Genomic DNA, 24,947 nt, shown 5'->3' with positions numbered 1-24,947 from the left:
TCTCTTTAATGGCCATTTGGTCTCATTATCTTTCATTCTTTCTTTCTCTTTGCTGTTTTATTCTCTAAATGTATCTCACACACAGACTTTTCCTGTTTCGATCAAGTGTTTCTCTTTTAGCTCTCTAGAATCTTGAGCCTCCCTTAATAGCACGTCACTCATACAGAACTGCCTTCTGAGGGCGGGACCTGTCGTCAACTCAGAGACAGACCAACAAGAAAGACTAGGCTGACATGAATATAACACAGGGGAACTTCATACTATACAGTCAGTCTGAGAGTGACTAAGAAACCAGCAGAAAGCTATAGGAGTGAGACAAGAGGGACTCTTGCAAGGACTAGCCCAAGAAGAATACGGCTAAAAACTTTGAGTTATAGCACTATCAGAAAGTGACTGACAAAACTGCAACAGGCTGCTTAGGAGAATGAGCAGTAAGTGATATAAACAAATAATTTAACAATGAAACTGGAAAGAATATGATCCAAGGGCATTTAATTTAATAGTCTGGGGAATATACAATTGAGATTCAGAAAGCTATATGGCACCTCAAGTATAGAAAAATCAATTTGATGCAACAAAACGAGTCGTTAGAAAGATTGAGAGAATGTACTGATACAGTCTGGGCAATGTTTTAAGGGAAGTCTTGGACAATTGATGTGGAGTTTCGAAGAACTGTATTTGAAGGGAAAAATGAGGAGGCATTGTATAAATTTGACACAAGAAGAAAATACGGAAACTGAATCAGGGATACAATGAAATTTTAACTCAAAACGCCACCATTAACAGCTATTCTGATCACGACAAAAACTCAGAAATATGCAGCTTTCCAATCTTTAACACTGACTTGCTAAATATTAGCTACAAAAGCTGAAAATGATGTGAAAGGTGAGTCTTCATTCTGCAACTTTCATTTACCCTTTTTTCTAGCTATGACTTGTTTTATCATTCAATATTTTTAATTGTTTATTTTAAGTTACTGTCATACTACTCAATTTAAGTTTAACAAAAAACTTAAAAGTTGATTTACATATGTGTGTGAAATGTACTATTTAAATAATTACTGAACTTAAAGTTGAAATTGGGATTTTACAGTATTAAAAATATCTGTGAAAGCATAGATTTAATTAGTATCCTAATGCCTTATGACAATTCTTCCATAGACTTTTAATTTTTTGATAGCAAAAAGTTCTGCACAAAAGGCAGGAATCTGACAGAAAACTATTTATTAAGTGTGATTTTCACTTTCTTTCATTCCATTGACTTCTCAAAATAACCGGAACATTTGAATGATAAATCCCAATACTTGAAATAAAAAATTCCGCAATTATTTTATTTTTAATGCGCATGATAAGAATTCAATGAAATGGCTGCCAAACATCCCCACAAGAGAGAAGCACATTTTATAAATCAGTTCTTTTTTGAATTTAGTAAAAAAAAATTCCCGCTGATTTCATTTAGATTGAATTGAACAAATCACCATGATTTACAATTTAAAGCATCAACTAGTCCAACAAAATCCTTTTTTCATCATAATATTTTCATAAATTGTTGAGGCATTTACCAGGATTGAACTGTATACAAAGTGTATCAAGATTAGTGCATCTTTACTTAGTACTGAAAACTGTAAGATAATCTTTCTGCTCATTGCTGTAATTATGTCTTTCTAAGCAACAGCTGTGATCAGTTAGTTGTAAATTATGTGACTATAATCCAAGTAAAAGGAATGGTAATTCCAAGATCTAATCTCTCCTCATTTCCAAGATTTCATGCAGTAATCATTCATTCTCTGCATACTTTCCCAGTCCATGGGGAATATTCTGTGTATAGATTCAGACAACCATTTCCGAAAATGGACAGTTTTTGAGCTGTCATATTGAAATGCGTTAGGCATTTAGAATGTTTCCAATACTCTTACAGCATGTTCTAAATGCATATTGTGTATTATTTAAAGGGAGATTGATGAGAAGTCTTTGGTGCTTTTGCTTAGATCGATAGGAATCAGTTCTGTATATAAATACCATTTCCTGAAACTTGACAGCATGTTGATAAAATGTTATGTTCATTTTTACAGATTTTAAAATTTCACGTCGATTGCCCAATGTTTGCTCACAGCATGTGAGAAAATGGTTTAGAGGCTTCCTTCCGGCTGACAGTATTAATAATGGAGCAAAGGCTCCGTCTAGTGAGCAATATCTAAAACTACAAGTACGCTTCAACATCAACATGTCTTTAATCGCTCTTCCAGCTGAAATGGTCATCAGCAATGGGTGTGTCAAAACAGAGCTCATTGAGCGTCACTATAATTACACAGGGAAATTCAACATAAAAGGAAAAAACACCGATGGCATGGACCTAACTACTGTGGCCTTTCTGATCATCTGCAGCTTCATAGTGCTTGAAAACCTCATGGTTCTCTTAGCCATTTGGAAAAACAACAAATTTCATAATCGCATGTACTATTTCATTGGTAATTTAGCCCTGTCCGATCTGCTGGCAGGGATAGCTTACAAAGTGAATATCCTCATGTCTGGAAATAAGACTTTCAGCCTCACCCCAACTGTATGGTTCATTAGGGAAGGGAGCATGTTTGTTGCATTGGGAGCCTCCACCTTTAGTTTGCTAGCAATAGCAATCGAGAGACACATGACCATGATAAAAATGAGACCCTATGACGCGAGTAAAAAGTACAGAGTTTTCCTCCTCATTGGTACTTGTTGGCTGATTTCCATTTTACTTGGTGCCTTGCCTATCCTCGGTTGGAACTGTATCTGCAACTTCTCAGACTGTTCCACAGTTCTGCCTCTCTACTCCAAAACGTATGTTGTCTTCTGTATAAGCATCTTCAGCGCAATTTTGCTAGCCATCGTAATACTTTATGCTCGAATTTATATATTGGTTAAGACAAGTGGCCGCAAAGTTTCAAACAGAAAATTCACAAAAAACAATTCTGAGCGATCCATGGCTCTACTGAGGACAGTGGTGATCGTTGTAGGGGTTTTCATTGCATGTTGGTCCCCACTTTTTATTCTCTTGCTCCTTGATGTGGCCTGTAAACCAAACAAGTGTAGTATACTGTATCAAGAAGATTGGTTCATTGCAGTTGCAGTCCTCAATTCTGGCATGAATCCCATTATCTACACACTGGCTAGCAGAGAGATGCGTCGGGCTTTCTTCCGTCTCCTCTGTGGCTGTCTAGCCAGTACTAAAGTCTCCAAGGCCCTGCCAATTCAATCAGCTGCAGATAACAGCAAAAGCAAGTCCAGTGGCAGTAATTCACAAAAGCCTAAGGAAGGAGAGCTCCCGCAAATCACTACCCCTTCAAATGTAATCAAGTCAATGAACTTATCAACTCCCAATGGAGAATGTTGACCATTATAGGCTAGATTGCCTAATAAACAGTATTACCTTCTCACGTTAATGAACTTAAAATATTATTTTTTATAAACTCTTAACTCCCTCTAAAACAGATTTTTTTTTGGCTCCAGTACCTTGAAAAGTAATGGCCTTCACAGACTTTTGATGCCTTTAGCATTAAAATCACGCACAATTTCATGTTAAATGTTCATGCACCATTTTTTTTACAAAGGATTTTACCTACTTTTCCCATAAAATTCGATAAAATCATAACCATTTCAGTTGCCCTTAAATTATCTGTGGCATACTAGCAGACAGCATTAATCGGAAATTCCTCTCTCTGCTATTTTAGTTTAAAATAAATTGGTACAACCACTGTTAAAACAGTTGAACGAAAAATTTCAGGCAAATGTGTTGATACTCGTCCACTAGATTCCCATGGTATAATTTCAGGAGCAGCAATATTCATTATCCATAGGGATTCTGCTGAACTCAATCCTACCTAACCTTTGCCAATAGCTTTTAATCTATCTGACAATGATCTGCCCTTCCAGTTTTCACTTCCACTGAGAAACCGTACACTACTGCAATTAGCAGTAAGAGAGAACCTCTGTCCATAAAATAGCAGGATTAGATGATACTATCCTTTACAGAATATAAGTATCAGTGCCGCTGTTCAGGAATAGAAACATAGAAACATAGAAAATAGGTGCAGGAGTAGGCCATTAGGTCCTTCGAGCCTGCACCACCATTCAATATGATCATGGCTGATCATGCATTTCAGTACCCCATTCCTGCTTTCTCTCCATACCCCATGATCCCTTTAGCCGTGAGGGCCACATCTAACTCCTTTTTGAATATATCTAACGAACTGGCCCCAACAACTTTCTGTGGTAGAGAATTCCACAGGTTCACAATTCTCTGAGTGAAGAAGTTTCTCCTCATCTCGGTCCTAAATGGCTTACCCCTTATCCTTAGACTGTGATCCCTGGTTCTGGACTTTCCCAACATCGGGAACATTCTTCCTGCATCTAACCTGTCCAATCCTGTCAGAATTTTATATGTTTCTATGAGATCCCCTCTCATTCTTCTAAATTCTGTATTTCCTGACTGTACACTGTTCCTGTATGAATACAAACATCCTCTTACTAAATCTCTCCGTGAGCCTTTGCACTCACTAATGCTTGCATTAAAAAACACACAGAGGAACTTAGTGTGTCAAATATTCATACGGGATGCCCACCGTCAGAAAATATACCGCTTCACTTTTCAACAAAGACAGTGGGTTAGATCTTGACTTTGTGTGATAGTGTAAAACAGGTGACATCTCTCCTAATTTGTATTTCCATCGACGACTTTGAAGAGAGTGCAGAGCAGATTTACTAGAATGGTACCAGGGATGAGGGACTTCAGTTATGTGAAAAGACTAGAGAAGCTGGGATTGTTCTCCTTCGAGCAGAGAAGGTGAAGGGGAGATTTAATAGAAGAGTTCAAAATTATAAAGGGTTTTGATAGAGTATATGGAGAGAAATTGTTGCCACTAGCTGGAGGATCGATAATCAGTGGACTCAGATTCAGGTAAAGAACCAGGGGGAGATAAGGATAATTATTTTGCGCAGCAAGTTGTTATGATCTGGAATGCACTGCCTTAAAGGATGGTGGAAGCAGATTCAATAGTAACTTTCAAAAGGGAATTGGATATCTACCTGTAAAGGAAAAAATTGCAGGGCTATGGGGAAAGAGCAGGGGAGTGTGACTAATTTGATAGCTCTTTCAAAGAGCCAGGTGGGTGAAATGGCCTCCTCCTGTGCTGTAGGCTTCTATGATTCTATGTAAAAAAGACTGCCGACTCCCTATCACCCATTTTACACTATTGCTAAATTGAAAATGCAGGGCTAGAGATTTATGAATTGCATAACAGCCTGAACACACTCTTCTTCTGTCCCTTCTCTGGAGTCCTAGTAATACCCTGATTGCAAAATTATTAATCTTATATAATTATTGTTATTTTTAAAGAGACGGGATTGTCTGACACATTTAACATGAGAGAAATATATTTAGATGAAGAAAATTATTTTGAGAAGATGGAATTCATAAATGTCATACAACTATAATTTTTCCACTACCTGACTTAAACAAATAAATGGGATATTTAATGCACCTTAGGATGACAGTTCTATAACAGAAACCATGATCCCCAGTGAGATGGTTTTGATCTTTTAGATCAGTATTTGATGGAAGACCTTGAACTTAGATTGTGCTTATTCTTATCTGCCGGACTTGGTTTATTTGGCATTTCTTAAAGAACTGTCTCCTGGACATCTGTTTGCCATTTGTCTCCTATTTACAATTGGTTGAAAAAATGCACCATCAAGATTACAATTATGTTATATCTGCAAAAATAAGCCACTTACTTAGACAATATTTGGCTACACTTGGTGTGGATTCATCTTTCAAATAAGCATGTGCATCTAAATCATTTGTAAGCAACTGATAAACTCCTCATCTTGCATACACACCAATTAAAGGCTGATATTGCACTCACATCTGATGCCATATCAATTGTAAATTGTGTTAAATCTTGTAAGCGTGCACAGTTAACTGACTAGGTTGCATGCCCATTTAGTAGAGAATATATTATTTGTCAAACTATATTGCTGATGAAATCAATATTAATCTATGTCCAACATACAACAATTGTGAGCAAGGTAGACTTCTCACAAGATCACAAGATAAATATAGATGTGGAAGATTATTCTGCCTTTCTTAGCTCATCCTTCTAGAAAGAGTCTACAACACCCCTCCCCACATACATACATCACGCAATCCAATTGGGTCTTAAATAATTGGAGATTTTTGCCACAACTGTTCCACATGGAAGCCCATTCCATGCGTTAATCACTATTTATGCAAAGAAGAACCTCCTGAGATCAGTCCTCAATTTGCCTTTTATGTCCTCTTGTCCTACTCTCATGATTTAGTTTGAAGAAATAGACATAATTTTCCATGCAATTTAGTATCCGATATGTCTTTATAAGCCCAAGCTTCTCCAAGCTTTCCTCCTACATCATTCCTTTGATACTAAGTATCAGTCTCACCACTCTTCTCTGAGCTGCTCTCCAGGGTTGAATATCTCACTGATGTTTCAGTGAGATGGCAATATGTTGGCTGACAAGCGAACTTTATCCATTTGAGCATGACTTTCTCTGAATTGCACCCTACCATTTTTGTTATCTAGTTCAGCATTCTATTTGTTTGTTAATTGTTGCTCTGCAGTGACTGGACATTTCAAGTTTATTAAAACCCCTAGATCTCTTTCAACTTCATCCTTAGCAGTTTTCACACCATTCATGGAGTAAATCGTTTTCTTCCTATGTGCAGTACTTTACACTTATCTGTATTAAGATTAATCGGTCCACTTATTTATTTTATTCAACTCACGTTGCAGCTTCTGAACTACTTCTTCAGATTCAATTGCCTCTCCTAGTTTAGTATCATCTGCAAATCTGATCCTGTTATTGAGTTTCTGAATCCATTTGTTGATAAAAGCTAGAAAGTGTAGGGATTCGAAAATCGATTCCTAGGGCACTTTGCTTAGCACTATTCCCCCACCCCCCTCAATTATAACATCATTTTTCCAATATAATTGACACAATGCTTCCAAATGGTAAGTGTACCAGTATCAGCTTCTATTTTGTGTGTGTAATATACTTGTACTATTGGCCATAGCTACGTACATGTTATTGCAACTCTCTTTTAAAAAAATGTTTTTTATTATTTAAGGAATACTTGTAGCTGTGTACAGTGTAAAGTAATAGTAGAGGATTATACAATAGTATGTAATTTACAGTGGCATAGATGAATCATGCTTGTACTTGTGTATAAAAATGCTAGTGTACAATTCATGTGCCCTGGCTTTAAAAATAAAGGTATGTTACTGTAGGATTTTGTGTTGTTAATTGGAAATCATTCACAATGAGGCCAAATTTGGTACTTTTCAGTATATATATATGTATTTTATTTTAATAAACATGCTATTTTTTCAATGGAGGCACTGTACTTATCACAAAATGGACTTCTGGAATCTTTACAAAATGCCTGATACTACAAATTATATGCAATGATTCTTTAATGTTACATAGTTAACCAGGGGACATTAATACATATAACACAAACAAAATCTATATTTTATTTGGCTGTTCTTATATCTTCTCTGGCACAAAACATGGCTGATCTGCAACCTACCTCCATATACCTGCCTTTGCCCCATATCCCTTAATACCTTTGGTTAACAAAAATCTATCAATCTCAGATTTAAAATTAACAATTGATCTAGCATCAATTGCCATTTGTGGAAGAGAGTTCTAAACTTCTACCACCCTTTATGTGTGGAAGTGTCTCCTAATTTCACTCCTGAAAGGTCTGGCTCCACTTTTGAGACTATGCCCCCTAGTCCTAGACTAGTGGAAATAGTTTATCTCTAAAAAGGAAGAGGAAGGCTTCGTAGTTGCACAGGAGTATGCACATGGGTGTCTGAGGAAATTCAATGTTGTTAACTTTTTGTTCTTTAGTTAGGTCATATAATTATTATTATTTTACACCACTTTCTCGTCTTGTCGATTCTGTGAACAAACTGATGTTGTTTTCGAATCGTAACATACAGGGCAGGTCACACATACCTGCAGCTACACGTCCGCAGATGTCTCAAAGTCCACCATCAAGGGTGATGAATGCAAGGCCATTAACACCCTGTTGGCGCTGCGGGGGTGATCATTGTTTCCATTCATGCCGATTCAAAGGATACGTTTGCAAGGGCTGTGGAACAATGGGACACCTCCAATGAGTGTGCAGACGAGCTGCTAAGCCTGTTAAACTGCAAATCACCATGTTGCAGAGGAGAACAGATCCACGGAGGATCACTACGAACCAGAGCCTCAGATAGAGGAGTCAAAATTACATGGGATGCACATATTCATCACAAATTGTCCCCCGATAATGCTGAATGTTGAACTAAATGGACTCCTGGTGTCAATGGAACTGGAAACGGGTGCGAGCCAGTCCATGATGGACAAAAAGACTTTCGAAAGTTTGTGGTGCAACAAGACTTTAAGGCCAGTCTTAACTCCAGTTCACATGAGACTAAGAACTTACACGAAAGAGCTGATTCCTGTAATCGGCAGTGCTACCGTAAAGGTCTCCTACGATGGAGCGGTGCACAAGCTACCACTCTGGGTGGTACCTGCCGATGGTCCCACGCTGCTCAGCAGGAGCTGGCTGGTAAAGATACGCTAGAACTGGGACGATGTCTGAGCGCTATCACCCGCTGACGACACTTTGTGTGCCCGGGTCTTAAACAAATTTCCTTCGCTGTTTGAACCAGGCATCGGGAAATTCCAAGGAGCAAACGTGCAGATCCATCTAATTCCGGGGGTGCGGCCCAACCATCATAAGGCGAGAGCAGTACAGTACATGATGAGAGAAATGGTAGAGATTGAGCTAGACCGGCTGCAACGAGAGGGCATCATTTCACCGATCGAGTTAATCGGATGGACCAGTCCTATTGTCCCAGTCCTCAAGGGAGACGGCACCGTCAGAACCTGTGGCAATTACAAAGTAACTATCAATCGTTTCTCCTTGCAGGATCCAAGGTATTCACCAATATCTTCGATCATGCACCACCATTCAATAAGATCATGGCTGATCATTCATCTCAGTACCCCTTTCCTGCTTTCTCTCCATACCCCTTGATCCCTTTAGCCATAAGGGCTATATCTAACTCCCCCTTAAATATATCCAATGAACTGGCATCCACAACTTTCTGTGATAGAGAATTCCAGAGGTTAACAACTCTCTGAGTGAAGAAGTTTCTCTTCATCTCAGTCCTAAATGGCTTACCCCTTATCCTTAGACTATGTCTCCTGGTTCTGGACTTCCCCAACATCGGGAACATTCTTCCTGCATCTAACTTGTCCAGTCCCATCAGAATTTTATATGTTTCTATGAGATCCCCTCTCATCCTCCTAAACTCCAGTGAATACAGGCCCAGTCGATCCAGTCTCTCCTCATATGTCAGTCCTGCCAACCCGGGAATCAGTCTGGTGAACCTTCGCTGCACTCCCTCAAAAGCAAGAATGTCCTTCCTCAGATTAGGAGACCAAAACTGAACACAATATTCCAGGTGAGGCCTCACTAAAGCCCTGTACAACTGCAGTAAGACCTCCCTGCTCCTATACTCAAATCCCCTAGCTATGAAGGCCAACATGCCATTTGCCTTCTTCACCACCTCCTGAACCTGCATGCCAACTTTCAATGACTGATGTACCATGACACCCAGGTCTCGCTGCACCTCCCCTTTCCCTAATCTGCCGGCATTCAGATAATATTCTGCCTTAGTGTTTTTGCCACCAAAGTGGATAACCTCACATTTATCCACGTTATACTGCATCTGCCATGCGTTTGCCCACTCACCTAACCTGTCCAAGTCACCCTGGAACCTTTACCGTCCTCCTCACAGCTCACACTGCCACCCAGCTTAGTGTCATCTGCAAGCTTGGAGATATTACACTCAATTCCCTCATCCAGATCATTAATGTATATTGTAAATAGCTGGGCCCTGCGGTACCCCACTAGTTACTGAAAAGGACCCGTTTATCCCGACTCTCTGCTTCCTGTCTGCCAACCAGTTCTCTATCCACGTCAGTACATTACCCCCAATACTATGTGCTTTAATTTTGCACACCAATCTCTTGGGACCTTGTCAAAAGCCTTGTGAAAGTCCAAAAGCACCACATTCACTGGTTCTCCCCTGTCCACTCTACTGTAAGGGGTGGTTTTCAGGGGGTCAGCTTTCCCTTCTGACCTAATATGAGCAGTTTCGAAACGCTCCCACACCCTTGGTTCTAGACTCTGGAATTATGAAGGGACTGTGACAGATTTAGAAAGACAATCGGTTTCAAGGTAGGAAGCAGGTATGGCTTTATTGTGTTTAAAAAGAAGTAAAAGACACGCCTTTAATAACACACACAGAATAGTGATACCAATACACACTGAGGGGTACAACACATTGAATAAATTGTCAAAATACAGCCTGTGGGGAAAAGAATACAGCTTAAACTCTAAATGGGGTAAAGAGGAGAATGCAGATACATTTACATAAGTTATCCCAGCCTCCCCCTCCCAATTCCCCTAACTAACTAAATTATAACTCTGGGGGTTTAGGGGGTTATGCTCACCAATCCCTTTTGACAATTGCCGGTGAATCATGGTTTCAGGGTTTGCTGCACTTTGCCTTCTAGGCGGGCCATACCCCGGACGGAGGAGAAGACTTCGGGCTGCGTAGTCTTCAGTTGGGGTGAGTCCGCTGATGCGGTAAGTCGTGTTTTGGATGTATGGGGTAAATACCCACTTTCTTTGGTTAGGAATAGTTATAATTAGTCCTTTTAGGTAATTTTTCACCCGTTGGTCATTCAGAAGTAGATTGTAGAGTGGAAATAAAATGTCGCTTCTTCAGTTTTTGCTGAGTTGGTTTCGGTTGGTCGTTTCGCTGGTTGTGGTGGCCCGGGTTGTAAATTTGGTTGCTGACAACCTTCCCTTTCGTGGGCCTCTTGGTGTCGGCATGCTCAGTCGGTCCTTGATGGTTTCTTGTAGTTTTCTCCACTACTCCATTTCTTCACTCCCCACCTCCTGCTGCTTGTGCATTTTCCCTTGTAAAACTGGGAATAGATATACCTCAAAAAGGCTTCCTTATCTCCCACCAAATCTGGCCCAGCTCTTTGTTTCAAGGGAGCTGCTCATTAGTTTTGAGCTCTTTTCTTTGTCAGAATTTGGCGGGCTCTTTCAGCAGTAATTTGATAATGATATGGTAATGTGGAAAATCACCGGTTGGCATTGTTGAAGCAGTGTTTAAACTCTTGGGCTACTTGGCTGGGCCCATGACTTTTATAGGACTATTTGCACATGCATGCCAATAATTAGCCTGTGGTGATTAGCCTGATCGCTCTTGATGCGTTTATGTCCTTGGGAGCAAATTTTATGCCTCACAGTTCTTGTTAGTTATCGCTTGACTCATTTTTCCAGACAAATTGAATTAGCTCCAATACCCAATTCCTGAGTGAAGTCCCACTTTCTGTTCTGGCAGTATCTTCCAACATGCTCCTTTAGAGATCTTAAACTTGTAAAGCTCTTAGGTATCTTCCTCAGAGTTTTTCCTAGGATACCAAAATGTTCATCGAGTTTCAAATTAAATTCCCTTTCCTATGAGTCCAAACACTGGGGGGGTGGGGGGTTGGGGGGGCGGCTCTCCATGAATGCATCCCCTTTTATCTCCTGCAGACCTCGTCTGCCCTTTAAACTTATTTTACAAGTTCAAAAAGGGATTCTTCTCCTCTGCAGGGGAAAGGTACAAGGAATCTTTGCGAAATATTGGTAAATTCTACAGTCCCCCTTGTGATATCATGCCACTTATGGTATCATCTTCCAGGCGAGCAAAATTCCTGACTCCCAAGGGATAACCTTCCCCGTAAATTAACTAAACTAATACCCAAAATATGCATTACACTTATGCAACATCACCATAGATACACACTTTTCCCTTTATAGGTACAAACTTTTTATATTTACACCCTCCCAGCTTGGAGAGGGTTCAATCACTAGAATTGCATTTCAGCACAGTTACATTTCATTTCAATTAGATTATATTCACCAGCATGTAGGCAATGTAAAGCCACATTACAGAAGGAAGATTATAGATTAAAATTAAACAACATCAATTGGTCTCCTGAGGTTTGTCCACCACCCGGTAATGTCTCGATCGGCGCTTTTGTTTTCTCCCCTTACACTTAGAACACCATAAATACAGAATTATTCCAAGCTGGCAAACCACTAAAAGCTGGGAGACTATCCTAATCCAAGGAGGGACTTCTATATTGTTGAGAATGTCCCATCAGGGTGGAACTGTGATGTCTGAAATCTCGCTCTCTATTACGGTTGTCTTTTGCTCTAGTGTGTAGAAATGTTTTTGCGATACTTCCACGGATTTCAATAAAGAGGTAAGATGTTCAGGTAGAGGAGGAATTGCATAACCGAAATGTGTGACATAGTTTTGTAAGTTGGTAAAGTTTTCTGTTACAGTGAGTGAATAGTGGAGGGTTCAGGAATGGGGACAATCCGTTCTTGGGCCACTCGAACTTCTGCCTCAGGTTTAAAGCAAAAACTGCTTTCACTCATCGGACACCATATGTGTTGTCCATATTGGTACTGGGGTGCACTGGTGGTGACGCAATATGTCCCACCCCCTGTGTATACTACCTGTGGGGGAACATGGTCCTGTGCCATTACCTCCATGGTACAGTTGATAGGCTGTGCAGCAGCAGCTTTAAACCCACACTGTGGTCTCAAGTAGGCATTCTAGTGCTGGGGACACAGCACTATGTGTGTGCCTCGGCTCCGGCATCCAGAGAGGTCAGTACCTGTCATAGCGTGCTCCCACTTTATGACATAAGGTGGGCCTGCTGAGTAATGGACGTGTGCACCTCCTTGAATGACCCCAATATTCTCCACCCTGTATACCGGTGCAGGTCAGACTGTCCCACCCATGAGCGGCATCCTCGCTACTATTCCCATGATAGTGTGATTGGAACGCCCACAGTCCACTGGGACAGGGTAGGCTTCTGAAGCTAGACGGAGTTGACACGGGCTCAGCGAATTACTAAATGGGTGGAGGGCTGCGAGGTGCTTGTTGCTGATCCAGGAGGGGACGAAACCTTGTTTTAAATCCTCCAGGTTGCTGTGACCCTCACCCAGCAACCATGCCCCGTACAGCATGCACACCTCGTTCTGTGCAGCCTGATCTGAAGCATTCCTGTCCTCCCGTATGAGTGCATTTACCGTTTTAGCGTGTCTATCTAATTCTTCTATGATTTCTTTTAAATGAACTATCATGGCCTGATCCTAATGTAATTCCGAGCCCACCACTGTGTTTTCCTCTTTTAGGATTTTAAGTAGCTGGTTCTTTAGAGTATTACTTGTAGTTGCAATTCCATGTCATCTGGACTATTCACCACAGAGGATCCCGTGTTATATGCTGTGAAAATGTCATTCCAGTTTCCCTCCTGTGTCTCCCAGTACCCTTGTCGGTTTTGGCGTAGAATGTATAAAAGTCTGCTTTGTCTACGTTACTAAAGTCTAACTTGTAAAATTTTTTAAACATGTCTCGTAGCAATACTTGGTAAAGTAGTTCTGTTTCCTTGGGGCACCATCCAGGTAAGTGCATCTCAGTTAGGTTTAGGATGACTGAAGCTACGGCGTAGTGTACCCCCTGGTAGAGTACCTTGTCGGTTGGTATGAGGACTAGCCCATTCCCTGGTCCCTCGGTGGTGGTAGGACACCTATCAGTTACTGTATATCCAGTCGGGATTGTAGGCAGGGTTTTTTTGGGGCGTGCTAGCAATTCAGTGGCGTTAACTGGGACCGGGGCGTATGGGACCTCACATGCAAGCAGACTTGCGTCCCATCCCATCCCTTCCCCGTTATATTGCCATCTTCTGGCAAAGGCGATCGACATGCCTGTGGAACAGACCCTCTCTGACCCCCACATGCAGACATAGATCCCTTGTTCCGATTCCCACCACTTTTCCCAACACAAGCTCACTCCCCTCTGTGTCCCCGTGATAGTCTGGTAGGTATCGTTCCCCAGCCGTTCCCAAACGGCTGTGAAGTCTCCCATGTCACTGCTCAGTTTTCTGAGCCACCACCACCTATCCAGAGGAATCTGCCCTTTACAGGTAAGGCATACCCGTTTTCGCTTGGTCACACTAATCCGCGCCGCAACGACCTGTACCCTGGGGCCTGGGATGGAAGTCTCCCGGTAGGTGAACCCGTCCTGGCTGGAGTATCGGGTGGAGTTAGACCCCAGCCACCCTGGCCACCGTCCCTCGTGGGAATTCAACAAGATCATGGCTGATCTGGCCGTGGACTCAGCTCCACTTACCCGCCCGCTCCCCATAACCCTTAATTCCCTTATTGGTTAAAAATCTATCTATCTGTGATTTGATACATTCAATGAGCTAGCCTCAACTGCTTCCTTGGGCAGAGAATTCCATAGATTCACAACCCTCTGGGAGAAGAAATTCCTTCTCAACTCAGTTTTAAATTGGCTCCCCCGTATTTTGAGGCTGTGCCCCCTAGTTCTAGAATCCCCGGCCAATGGAAACAACCTCTCTGCCTCTATCTTGTCTATCCCTTTCATTATTTTAAATGTTTCTATAAGATCACCCCTCATCCTTCTGAACTCCAACGAGTAAAGACCCAGTCTGCTCAATCTATCATCATAAGGTAACCCTCTCATCTCCGGAATCAGCTGAGTGAATCGTCTCTGTACGCCCTCCAAAGCTAGTATATCCTTTCTTAAGTAAGGTGACCAAAACTGCACGCAGTACTCCAGGTGCGGCCTCACCAATACCCTATACAGTTGCAGCAGGACCTCCCTGCTTTTGTACTCCATCCCTCTCGCAATGAAGGCCAACATTCCATTCGGCTTCCTGATTACCTGCTGCACCTGCAAACTAACTTTTTGGGATTCATACACAAGGACCCCCAGGTCCCTCTGCACTACAGCATGTTGTAATTTCTCCCCATTCAAATAATATTCCATTTTACTGTTTTTTTTTCCAAGGTGGATGACCTCACATTTTCCGACATTGTATTCCATCTGCCAAACCTTAGCCCATTGGCTTAACCTATCTAAATCGCTTTGCAGCCTCTCTGTGTCCTCTACACAACCCGCTTTCCCACTAATCTTTGTGTCATCTTCAAATTTTGTTACACTACACTCTGTCCCCTCTTCCAGGTCATCTATGTATATTGTAAACAGTTGTGGTCCCAGCAACGATCCCTGTGGCACATCACTAACCACCGATTTCCAACCCGAAAAGGACCCATTTATCCCGACTCTCTGCTTTCTGTTAGCCAGCCAATTCTCGATCCATGCTAATACATTTCCTCTGACTCCGCGTACCTTTATCTTCTGCAGTAACCTTTTGTATGGCACCTTATCGAATGCTTTTGGAAATCTAAATACACCACATCCATCGGTACACCTCTATCCACCATGCTCGTTATATCCTCAAAGAATTCCAGTAAATTAGTTAAACATGATTTCCCCTTCATGAATCCATGTTGCATCTGCTTGATTGCACTATTCCTATCTAGATGTCCCGCTATTTCTTCCTTAATGATAGCTTCAAGCATTTTCCCCACTACAGATGTTTGGTTAGCAATAGTTCTAGTTAGTCCTTTTAGGTAATTTCTCACCTGTTGGTCATTCAGAAGTAGATTGTAGAGTGGAAATAAAATGTCGATTCTTCGGTTTCTGCTGAGTTGGTTTCGGTTGGTCGTTTCGCTGGTTGTGGTGGCCCAGGTTGTCAATTTGGTTGCTGACAACCTTCCGTTTCGTGGGCCTCTTGTTGTCGGCGTGCTCGGTCGGTCCTTGATGGTTTCTTGTAGTTTTCTCCACTACTCCATTTCTTCACTCCCCACCTCCTGCTGCTTGTGCATTTTCCCTTGTAAAACTGGGAATAGATATACCCCAAAAAGGCTTCCTTATCTCCCACCAAATCTGGCCCAGCTCTTTGTTTCAAGGGAGCTGCTCATTAGTTTTGAGCTCTTTTCTTTGTCAGAATTTGGCAGGCTTGTTCAGCAGTAATTTGATTATGATGTGGTAATGTGGAAAATCACCGGTTGGCATTGTTGAAGCAGTGTTTAAACTCTTGGGCCATTTGGCTGGGCCGGTGATTTCTATAGGTCTATTTGCACATGCATGCCAACAATGGTCTCCGGTGATTAGCCTGATAGCTCTTGATGCGTTTATGTCCTAGGGAGCGAATTTTTATGCCTCACAGTTCTTGTTAGTTATCGATTGACTCATTCTCCCAGACAAATTGAATTAGCTCTAATACCCAATTCCTTAGTGAAGTCCCACCCTCTGTTCTGGCAGTCTCTTCCAGCATGCTCCTTTAGAGATCTTAAACTTGTAAAGCTCTTCGGTATCTTCCTCAGAGTTTTTCCTCGGATACCAAAATGTTCATCGAGTTCCAAATTAAATTCCCTTCCTTATGAGTCCAAACACTGTGGGGAGGGGGTGGGGGGGGCGGTGTCTCCATTAATGCATCCCCTTTTATCCCCTGCAAGCCTCATCTGCCCTTTAAACTTATTTTTAAAGTCCAAAAAGGGATTCTTCTCCTCTGCAGGGGAAAGGTACAAGGAATCTTTGCGAAATATTGCTAAATTCTACACTACCAGTTACATCCTCAAAAAATTCTAGAAGATTTGTCAAGCAGGATTTCCCTTTCATAAATCCATGCTGACTTGTGCCGATCCCGTCACTGCTTTCCAAATGCGCTGCTATTTCATCTTTAATAATTGATTCCAACATTTGCCCCACTACTGATGTCAGGCTAACTGGTCTATAATTCCCTGTTTTCTCTCTCCTTCCTTTCTTAAAAAGTACTGTTACATTAGCTACCCTCCAGTCTATAGGAACCGATCCAGAGTCGATAGACTATTGGAAAATGATCACCAATGCATCCACTATTTCTAGGGCTACTTCCTTAAGTACTCTGGGATGCAGACTATCAGGCCCAGGGGATTTATCGGCCTTCAAACCCATCAATTTCCCGAACACTATTTCCCACCTAATAAGGATTTCCTTCAGTTCCTCCTTCTCACTAGACCGTCGGTCACCTAGTAGTTCCGGAAGGTTATTTGTGTCTTCCTTCGTGAAGACAGAACCAAAGTACTTGTTTAACTGGTCCGCCATTTCTTTGTTCCCCATTATAAATTCACCTGAATCTGACTGCAAGGGAACTACTTTTGTTTTCACTAATCATTTTCTTTTCACATATCTATAGAAGCTTTTGCAGTCAGTTTTTATGTTCCCAGCAAGCTTCCTCTCATACTCTATTTTCCCCCTCCTAATTAAACCCTTTGTCCTCCTCTGCTGTATTACAAAATTCTCCAGTCCTCATATTTGCTGCTTTTTCTGGCCAATTTATATGCCTCTTCCTTGGATTTAACACTCTGCTTAATTTCCCTTGTTAGCCACGGTTGAGCCACCTTCTCCGTTTTATTTTTACTCCAGACAGGGATGTACAATTGTTGAAGTTCATCCATGTGATCTTTAAATGTTTGCCATTGCCGATCCACCGTCAAACCCTTTAAGTATCACTCACCAGTCTATTGTAGCCAATTTACGTCTCATTAAATCGAAGTTACCTTTAATTAAGTTCAGTACCCGAGTCTCTGAATTAATTTTGTCACTCTCCATCTTAATAAAGAATTCTACTATATTATGGTCACTCTTCCCCAAGGGGCCTCGCACAACAATATTGCTAATTAATCCTTTCTCATTACACATCACCCAGTCTAGGATGGCCAGCTCTCTAGTTGGTTCCTCGACATATTGGTCGAGAAAACCATCCCTTATGCAGTCCAGGAAATCCTCCTCCACCACATTGCTACCAGTTTGGTTAGCCCAATCAATATGTAGATTAAAGTCACCCATGATAACTGCTGTATCTTTATTGCACGCATCCCTGATTTCTTGTTTGATGCTGTCTCCAACGACTGTTTGGTGGTCTGTAAACAACTCCCACGAGCGTTTTCTACCCTTTGATATTCCGTAGCTCCACCCATACCAATTCCACATCATTCAAGCTAATGTCCTTCCTTACTATTGTGTTAATTTCTTCTTTAACCAGCAACGCTACCCCACCTCCCTTTCCTTTCTGTCTATCCTTCCTGAATATTGAATACCCCTGGATGTTGAGTTCCCAGCCTTGGTCACCCTGGAGCCATGTCTCTGTAATCCCAATTATATCATATTCATTAATAGCTGCCTGAGTAGTTAATTTGTACACCTTATTCCGAATATTCCTCACATTGAGGCACAGCGCCTTCAGGCTTGTCTTTTTAACACACTTTGCCCCTTTAGAATTTTGCTGTGATTTGGCCCTTTTTGCTTTTTGCCTTGGGTTTCTCTGCCCTCCACTTTTATTTTTCTTCTTTCTATCTTTTACTTCTGTCCGCATTCTACTTCCCTCTGTCTCCCTGCATAGGTTCCCATCCCCCTGCCATATTAGTTTAACAACTCCCCAACAGCACGAGCAAACACTCCCCCTAGGACATTATTTCCGGTCCTGCCCAGGTGCAGAACGTCCGGTTTGTACTGGTCCCACCTCCCCCAGAACCGGTTCCAATGTCCCAGGAATTTGAATCCCTCCCTTCTGCACCACTCCTCAAGCCACGTATTCATCTGAGCTATCCTGCGATTCCTACTCTGACTAGCACGTGGCACTGGTAGCAATCCTGAGATTACTACTTTTGAGGTCCTACTTTTTAATTTAGCTCCTAGCTCCCTAAATTCGTCTTGTAGGACCTCAGCCCATTTTGTACCTATATCGTTGGTACCTATATGCACCACGACAACTGGCTGTTCACCCACCCTCTTCAAAATGTCCTGCACCCACCCGGAGACATCCTTGACCCTTGCACCAGGGAGTCAACATACCATCCTGGAGTCTCGGTTGCGGCCGCAGAAACTTCTATCTATTCCCCTTACAATTGAATCCCCTACCATTATAGCTCTCCCACTCTTTTTCCTGACCTCCTGTGCAGCAGAGCCATCGACTGTGTCATGAACTTGGCTGCTGCTGCTCTCCCCTGATGAGTCATCCCTCTCAACAGTACCCAAAGCGGTATATCTGTTTTGCAGGGGGATGACCGCAGGGGACCCCTGCACTATCTTCCTTCCACTGCTCTTCCTGTTGGTCACCCATCCCCTATCTGGCTGTGTACCCTTTACCTGCGGTGTGGCCAACTCACTAAACGTGCTAATCACGTCATTCTCAGCATTGTGGATGCTCCAGAGTAAATCCACCTGCAACTCCAGTGCCGCAACGCGGTCTGTCAGGTGCTGCAGGTGGATACACTTCCCGCACATGTAGTCGTCAGGGAGACTGGAAGCGTCCCTGACTTCCCACATAGCACAGGAGGAGCATAACACGTTTCCGAGCTCTCCTACCATGACTTAAACCTCAGATTAACTTAATTTCACAACAATAATGCTCAAGGTTACTTACTGATAAAGAAAAGAAAAAGTAAAACTACTCACCAATCATCAGCCAATCACTTACACCCGTGGCTGTGACGTCACCTTTCGAACTTCCCACTTCTTTTTTGCCTCCCTGCTGCAGCTGCACCAGCTGGCCTCTTGTAGGCCTCACCCCATTTCTGCTCCACCTCTCTGATGCCCCGCTGGCTCCCGACGCCTGTTGGGCCTCTTGTAGGCCTCACCACGCTGCCACTCCGCATCTCTGACTCCCCGCTGGCTCCTGACGCCTGTTGGGCCTCTTGTAGGCCTCACCACACTGTCGTTCCACCTCTCTGACTCCCTGCTGGCTCCTGATGTCTGGTGGGCCTCTTTTAGGCCTCACAACGCTGCTGCTCAGCTTCTCTGACTCCCAGCTGGCTCCCAAAGCCTGTTGGGCCCCTTGTAGGCCTCACCACAATGCCGCTCTGCAAAAGTGCAGATCCACCCAATTCTGGGGGTGCAACCCACCCATCACAAGGTGAGAGCAGTACCATACATGATGAGAGAAAGAGTAGAGATCGAGTTAGACCGGCTGCAACGAGAGGGCATCATTTCACTGATCGAGTTCAGCGAGTGGGCCAGTCCTATTGTCCCAGTCCTCAAGGGCGACGGTACCATCAAAATCTGTGGCGATTACAAAGTAACTATCAATCGTTTTTCCCTGCAGGACCAATACCCACTACCAAAGGCCGACGATCTCTTTGCAATGCTGGCAGGAGGAAAGACATTCACGAAGCTGGATCTGACTTTAGCCTACATGACACAGGAACTGGAGGAATCATCGAAGGCCCTCACCTGCATCAACACGCACAAAGGTCTTTTTGTTTATAATAGATTCCCGTTTGGAATCCGATCAGCGGCGGCAATATTCCAGAGAAACATGGAAAGTTTACTGAAGTCAGTCCCGCACACCGTGGTCTTCCAGGACGACATCTTGGTCACAGGTCGGAACACAGTCGAGCATCTGCAGAACCTGGAGGAGGTTCTTAGTCGACTCAACCATGTGGAGCTCAGGTTAAAATGCTCAAAGTGCATTTTCCTGGCGCCTGAAGTGGAGTTTCTGGGAAGGAGGATTGCGGCGGACGGCATCAGGCCCATCAACGCGAAGATGGAGGCAATCAAGAACGCACCTAGGTCACAGAATGTGACAGAGCTGCGATCGTTTCTGGGACTCTTGAACTACTTTGGTAACTTCTTATTGGGTGTCAGCACCCTGCTAGAACCACTACATGTCTTACTACAAAAAGGGGGTGAACGGGTTTGCGGCAAAAGCCAAGAAAATGCCTTTGTAAAAACAAGAAAATTGTTATGCTCAAACAAATTGCTTGTGTTCTATGATCCATGTAAGCGTTTGGTACTAGCATGTGATGCGTCGTCATATGGCGTCGGATGTGCATTGCAACAAGCTAATAATTTTGGGAAACTGCAACCGGTTGCTTATGAATCCAGGAATCTGTTTAAGGCCAAGAGAGCCTACAGCATGATTGAAAAAGAAGCGTTAGCGTGTGTCTATGGGGTAAAGACAATGCATCAAAACCTGTTTGGGCTAAAATTTGAATTGGAAACTGACCATAAGCCACTTATATCCCTATTTTCTAAGAGTAAAGGGATAAATACCAACGCATCGGCCCACATCCAGAGATGGGCTCTCACGTTGTCCACATAGAACTATGCTATCCGCCACAGGCCAGGCACAGAAAATTGCGCCGATGCTCTCAGTAGGCTGCCATTGCCCACCACGAAGGTGGAAATAGCGCAGTCCGCAGATCTAGCCATGGTTATGGAAGCATTTGAGAGTAAGCAATCACCCGTCACTGCCTGGTAGATCAAAACCTGGACAAGCCAGGACCCCTTTTTATCTCTAGTCAAAAGCTGTATGCTTCACAGGAGCTGGTCCAGTGTACCAGTGGAAATTCAGGAAGAGATAAAGCTGTTCCAGCGACGCAAAAATGAAATGTCTATACAGGCAGACTGCCTTCTGTGGGGCAATCGAGTAGTGGTCCCCAAGAAGGGCAGAGACACCTTCATTAATGACCTCCACAGTACCCGCCCAGGCATCGTAATGATGAAAGCGATAGCCAGATTCCACGTGTGGTGGCCCAGTATCGATGCAGACTTAGAGTCCTGCGTTCACAGATGTAATACATGCTCACAGTTAAGCAATGTACCCAGGGAGGCGCCGCTAAATTTATGGTCGTGGCCCTCCAAACCGTGGTCTAAGGTACATGTCCACTATGCAGGCCGGTTCTTGGGTAAAATGTTCCTTGTGGTTGTAGGTGCGTACTCCAAGTGGATTGAATGTGAGATAATGTTGGCTAGCACGTCTGCTGCCACCACTGAAAGCCTGCGGGTCATGTTTGCCACACACGGCTTACCCGATGTTCTGGTGAGCGACAACGAGCCATGTTTTACTAGTGCTGAGTTCAAAGAATTCATGACCCGTAACGGGATCAAACATGTCACATCTGCCCCGTTTAAACCAGCGTCCAATGGTCAGGCAGAGAGAGCAATGCAAACCATCAAGGGTAACTGAAGGCTCACTGCAGACTCGCCTATCCCGAGTCCTGCTTAGCTACCACACGAGACCCCACTCACTCACTGGGATCCCACCTGCTGAACTGCTCATGAAAAGAGCACTTAAGACAAGGCTCGCGTTAGTTCACCCTGATCTACATGAACAGATAGCGAGTAGGCGGCTTCAACAAAGTGCTTACCAATATATCGCAAATGTGTCACGCGAGATTGAAGTCAATGATCCTGTATTTGCACTAAATTATGGACAAGGTCCCAGGTGGCTTCCCGGCACTGTCATGGCCAAAGATGGGAGCAGGGTGTTTCGGGTCAAACTTTCAAATGGACTCATTCACGGAAACACTTGGACCAAATCAAACTCAGATTCATGGACTACCCTGAGTAACCCACCTTTGACTCTACCTTTTTTGATCCCCCAACATACACACCAATGGCAACTGGCACCACGGTTGACCACGAAGCAGAACCCATCATCCACAGCAGCCCTGCAGGAACCAACACACCAGACAGCCCAGCAAGGCCAACTGCACAGCAGCCCAGCGAGGGTCCAACAAATGATTCAACAACACTAATTTTCACACCGAGACGATCAACCAGGGCAAGAAGGGCCCCAGATCGACTCACATTGTAAATAGTTACACTATTGACTTTGGGGGGGGAATGTTGTGATATATGTAAACTTGTATTTACTCTGTACAGCCACCAGAGGGCTCATTCCCCGGAGTCTCAAGGATCCCATAATCCCAGAATCCCTTGGGAGCACAGGTATTTAAGAAGGCTTCACAGGTTGGAGAGGCACTCTGGAGACCTGCAATAAAAGACTAAGGTCACACTTTACTTAGCGCTCACAGTGTTCAGTCTGACTCTTTCTCCATACACAACACATACCAGCTGCACATTGATGGAGTGGAAGCCCTTGCAGTCGATGAATAATCCTGGGTGATCTGGGGATACATGGATTGCCACATGTGTGCAGTCGATGGCACCCTGCACCTGTGGGAAGCCGGCCAGAGCCATAATCCTGCGTGCCCACTCATTCTGACTGGCATCATCGCAGGCAAATATCACATAATTGCCAGCCCTGGGAAACAAGCCATCATGATGCATTTGTGGGCCACCAACTGGGAGATCCTGGATATATCTCCGGCAGTGCCCTGGAAGGATCCAGAGGCAAAAAGGTTGAGGGTGGTCATGACTTTGACAGACACTGGTAAAGCATGGCCACCAGGTCCAGCAGGAAGCAGGTCTTCTTCTAGGAGACTGTAGGTATCTGCCACCACCTGACACAACAACCTGAGCCTCCTCAGATACTGCTGATCAGACATGTCAAGGATACTCAACCTCTGGTTGTTTCGCAGCTAGTGCCACCTGCAAGATGCACCCCTCTGCTGTTCCCCTCTCTGCCCCCCCTCTCTGCTGCTCCCCTCTCTGCCCCCCCTCTGCTGTTCCCCTCTCTGCACCCCCTCTGTTGTTCCTCTTGCTGCTGCTCCCCTCTCTGCACCCCCCCCCCCTCTCTGCTGTTCCCCTCTCTGCCCTCCCCCCCTGTTGGTTCCCTCTCTGCTGCTCCCCTCCCTGCTGTTCCCCTCTCTGCTGGTCCCCTTGCTGCTGCTCCCCTCTCTGTCCCCCCATTTCTGCCGCTCCCCTCTCTGCCCCCCCCCCCCTCTCTGTTGTTCCCCTCGCTGCTGCTCCTCTCCTATGTAGCTACAGGTCTGTGACCAGCAGACTGCTGCTGGTGCTGGCCATGTTGCTGCTCATCTGAGGTCCATCTAAGGCAGCCAAAGCACTACCCATCCTGATGTGATAGAACAAACTTCCAAAGTAGAAAATAACCTCTCTGCAAAGGGACTGTGAACACCCATCCCTTCTAGCAGGTAAGAAAGCAACTGTGAGTTTTGATTGCCATATTTCCCTGAAATTGGTTGACCCCCTCATTTGCCGTTGTGTTCTCGCCTTGCTTTCACTGGCGAGTTTCAGGAAGCCCGGATAACCCGTGGACCTGATATTGAACTAAAAGGTCTGTATAAATATAATTCTAATTGAGTGGATTAACATATGTTTTTGACACCCTGCCTCTACTGAGGGGGGTCGTGTGCACACAGCCGATGGTGATGAAGTAAAATGCAGAAGTAGGCAGGTTTGAGCCGGCTTCCTGAAGCACAGACATTTTCCCCAGTTTTAACCTCCCACCCATAACCAAACCTGCTCCTCCAGGTTAAAACGCAGCCCCTAGTCTTTTACTTTCACATGTTCTTGAATGCTCTGTATATACAGCTTTGCTCAACAATAGAGTCAGAAATACAATGGGGCGGGGGGAGCGGCGAGGAGAATATCCATCATATTCCCTGAACATCAGCTCAGGGCACAGGTTGTGATCCAGTATGTTTCAGACCTTAATTCAAATTTAAGCACTAACAAGATTGTTTTCTTTTTCCCCCTCTCTAATTTTAACATTTGTTTTACTTTCCCCTCATCATTAGGTTTGCCTGGGTACACACTATGGGCTGCTCCAGGCATGGAATGGGCGGAAAGTGGGAGGCCTAGTCCACTTCAATGGCCAGGCCTCCTTACCATGCTCTTCCTGGACAAGCATCCCGGCTCCAAGCTGGTGCAATATTGGCTGGCTTAGAGGGTGAGCCGGCTGGCCGGTAGGGTGGGTGTGGGTGGGGGACCGATCGCGTAGAGGGAGGGGGGTGCCTAGGGTGGCAGTGGCCCACAGTATTCGAGTGAAACCCAGAAGAGCACTCTTGCTCCTTCTGACCCCACAAAAATAAATCTATACTTATCTGTTCAGGCCTTTTCTGCTTCACCTCCCAGTACAACTGAGCATGAACAATGCCTGCTCCGCCCATTGGCCCTCGAAATCGCATCAGGGTCTTACATACATCATAGAAACAAGATATGCACACAGTAATGAGGC

At 43.9% G+C, this 24,947-nt stretch overlaps 1 protein-coding gene across 1 annotated transcript; it reads left to right on the top strand.

Annotated features, from left to right (window-relative positions):
• Positions 1 to 263: 263 nt before the first annotated feature.
• LOC139264784 (sphingosine 1-phosphate receptor 3) lies at positions 264 to 7,327 on the top strand. Its single transcript, XM_070881920.1, has 2 exons — positions 264 to 885; positions 2,072 to 7,327. Exon 2 carries the CDS (start codon positions 2,224 to 2,226, stop codon positions 3,367 to 3,369), a length of 1,146 nt encoding a protein of 381 aa, XP_070738021.1. The 5' UTR covers positions 264 to 885; positions 2,072 to 2,223; the 3' UTR covers positions 3,370 to 7,327.
• The last annotated feature ends 17,620 nt before the right edge of the window (positions 7,328 to 24,947 follow it).

This window comes from Pristiophorus japonicus, chromosome 1 (genome assembly GCF_044704955.1).
Source record: "Pristiophorus japonicus isolate sPriJap1 chromosome 1, sPriJap1.hap1, whole genome shotgun sequence".
In the NCBI taxonomy this organism is placed as follows: Eukaryota; Metazoa; Chordata; class Chondrichthyes; family Pristiophoridae; genus Pristiophorus; species Pristiophorus japonicus.
Note: the sequence above shows the minus strand (reverse complement) of the source record. Positions and strands in the feature narration are given on the sequence as shown.

Excerpts from the sequence above, each read along its gene's own strand:
- LOC139264784 (XM_070881920.1), top strand. The coding sequence starts at position 2,224 with ATGTCTTTAATCGCTCTTCCAGCTGAAATGGTCATCAGCAATGGGTGT.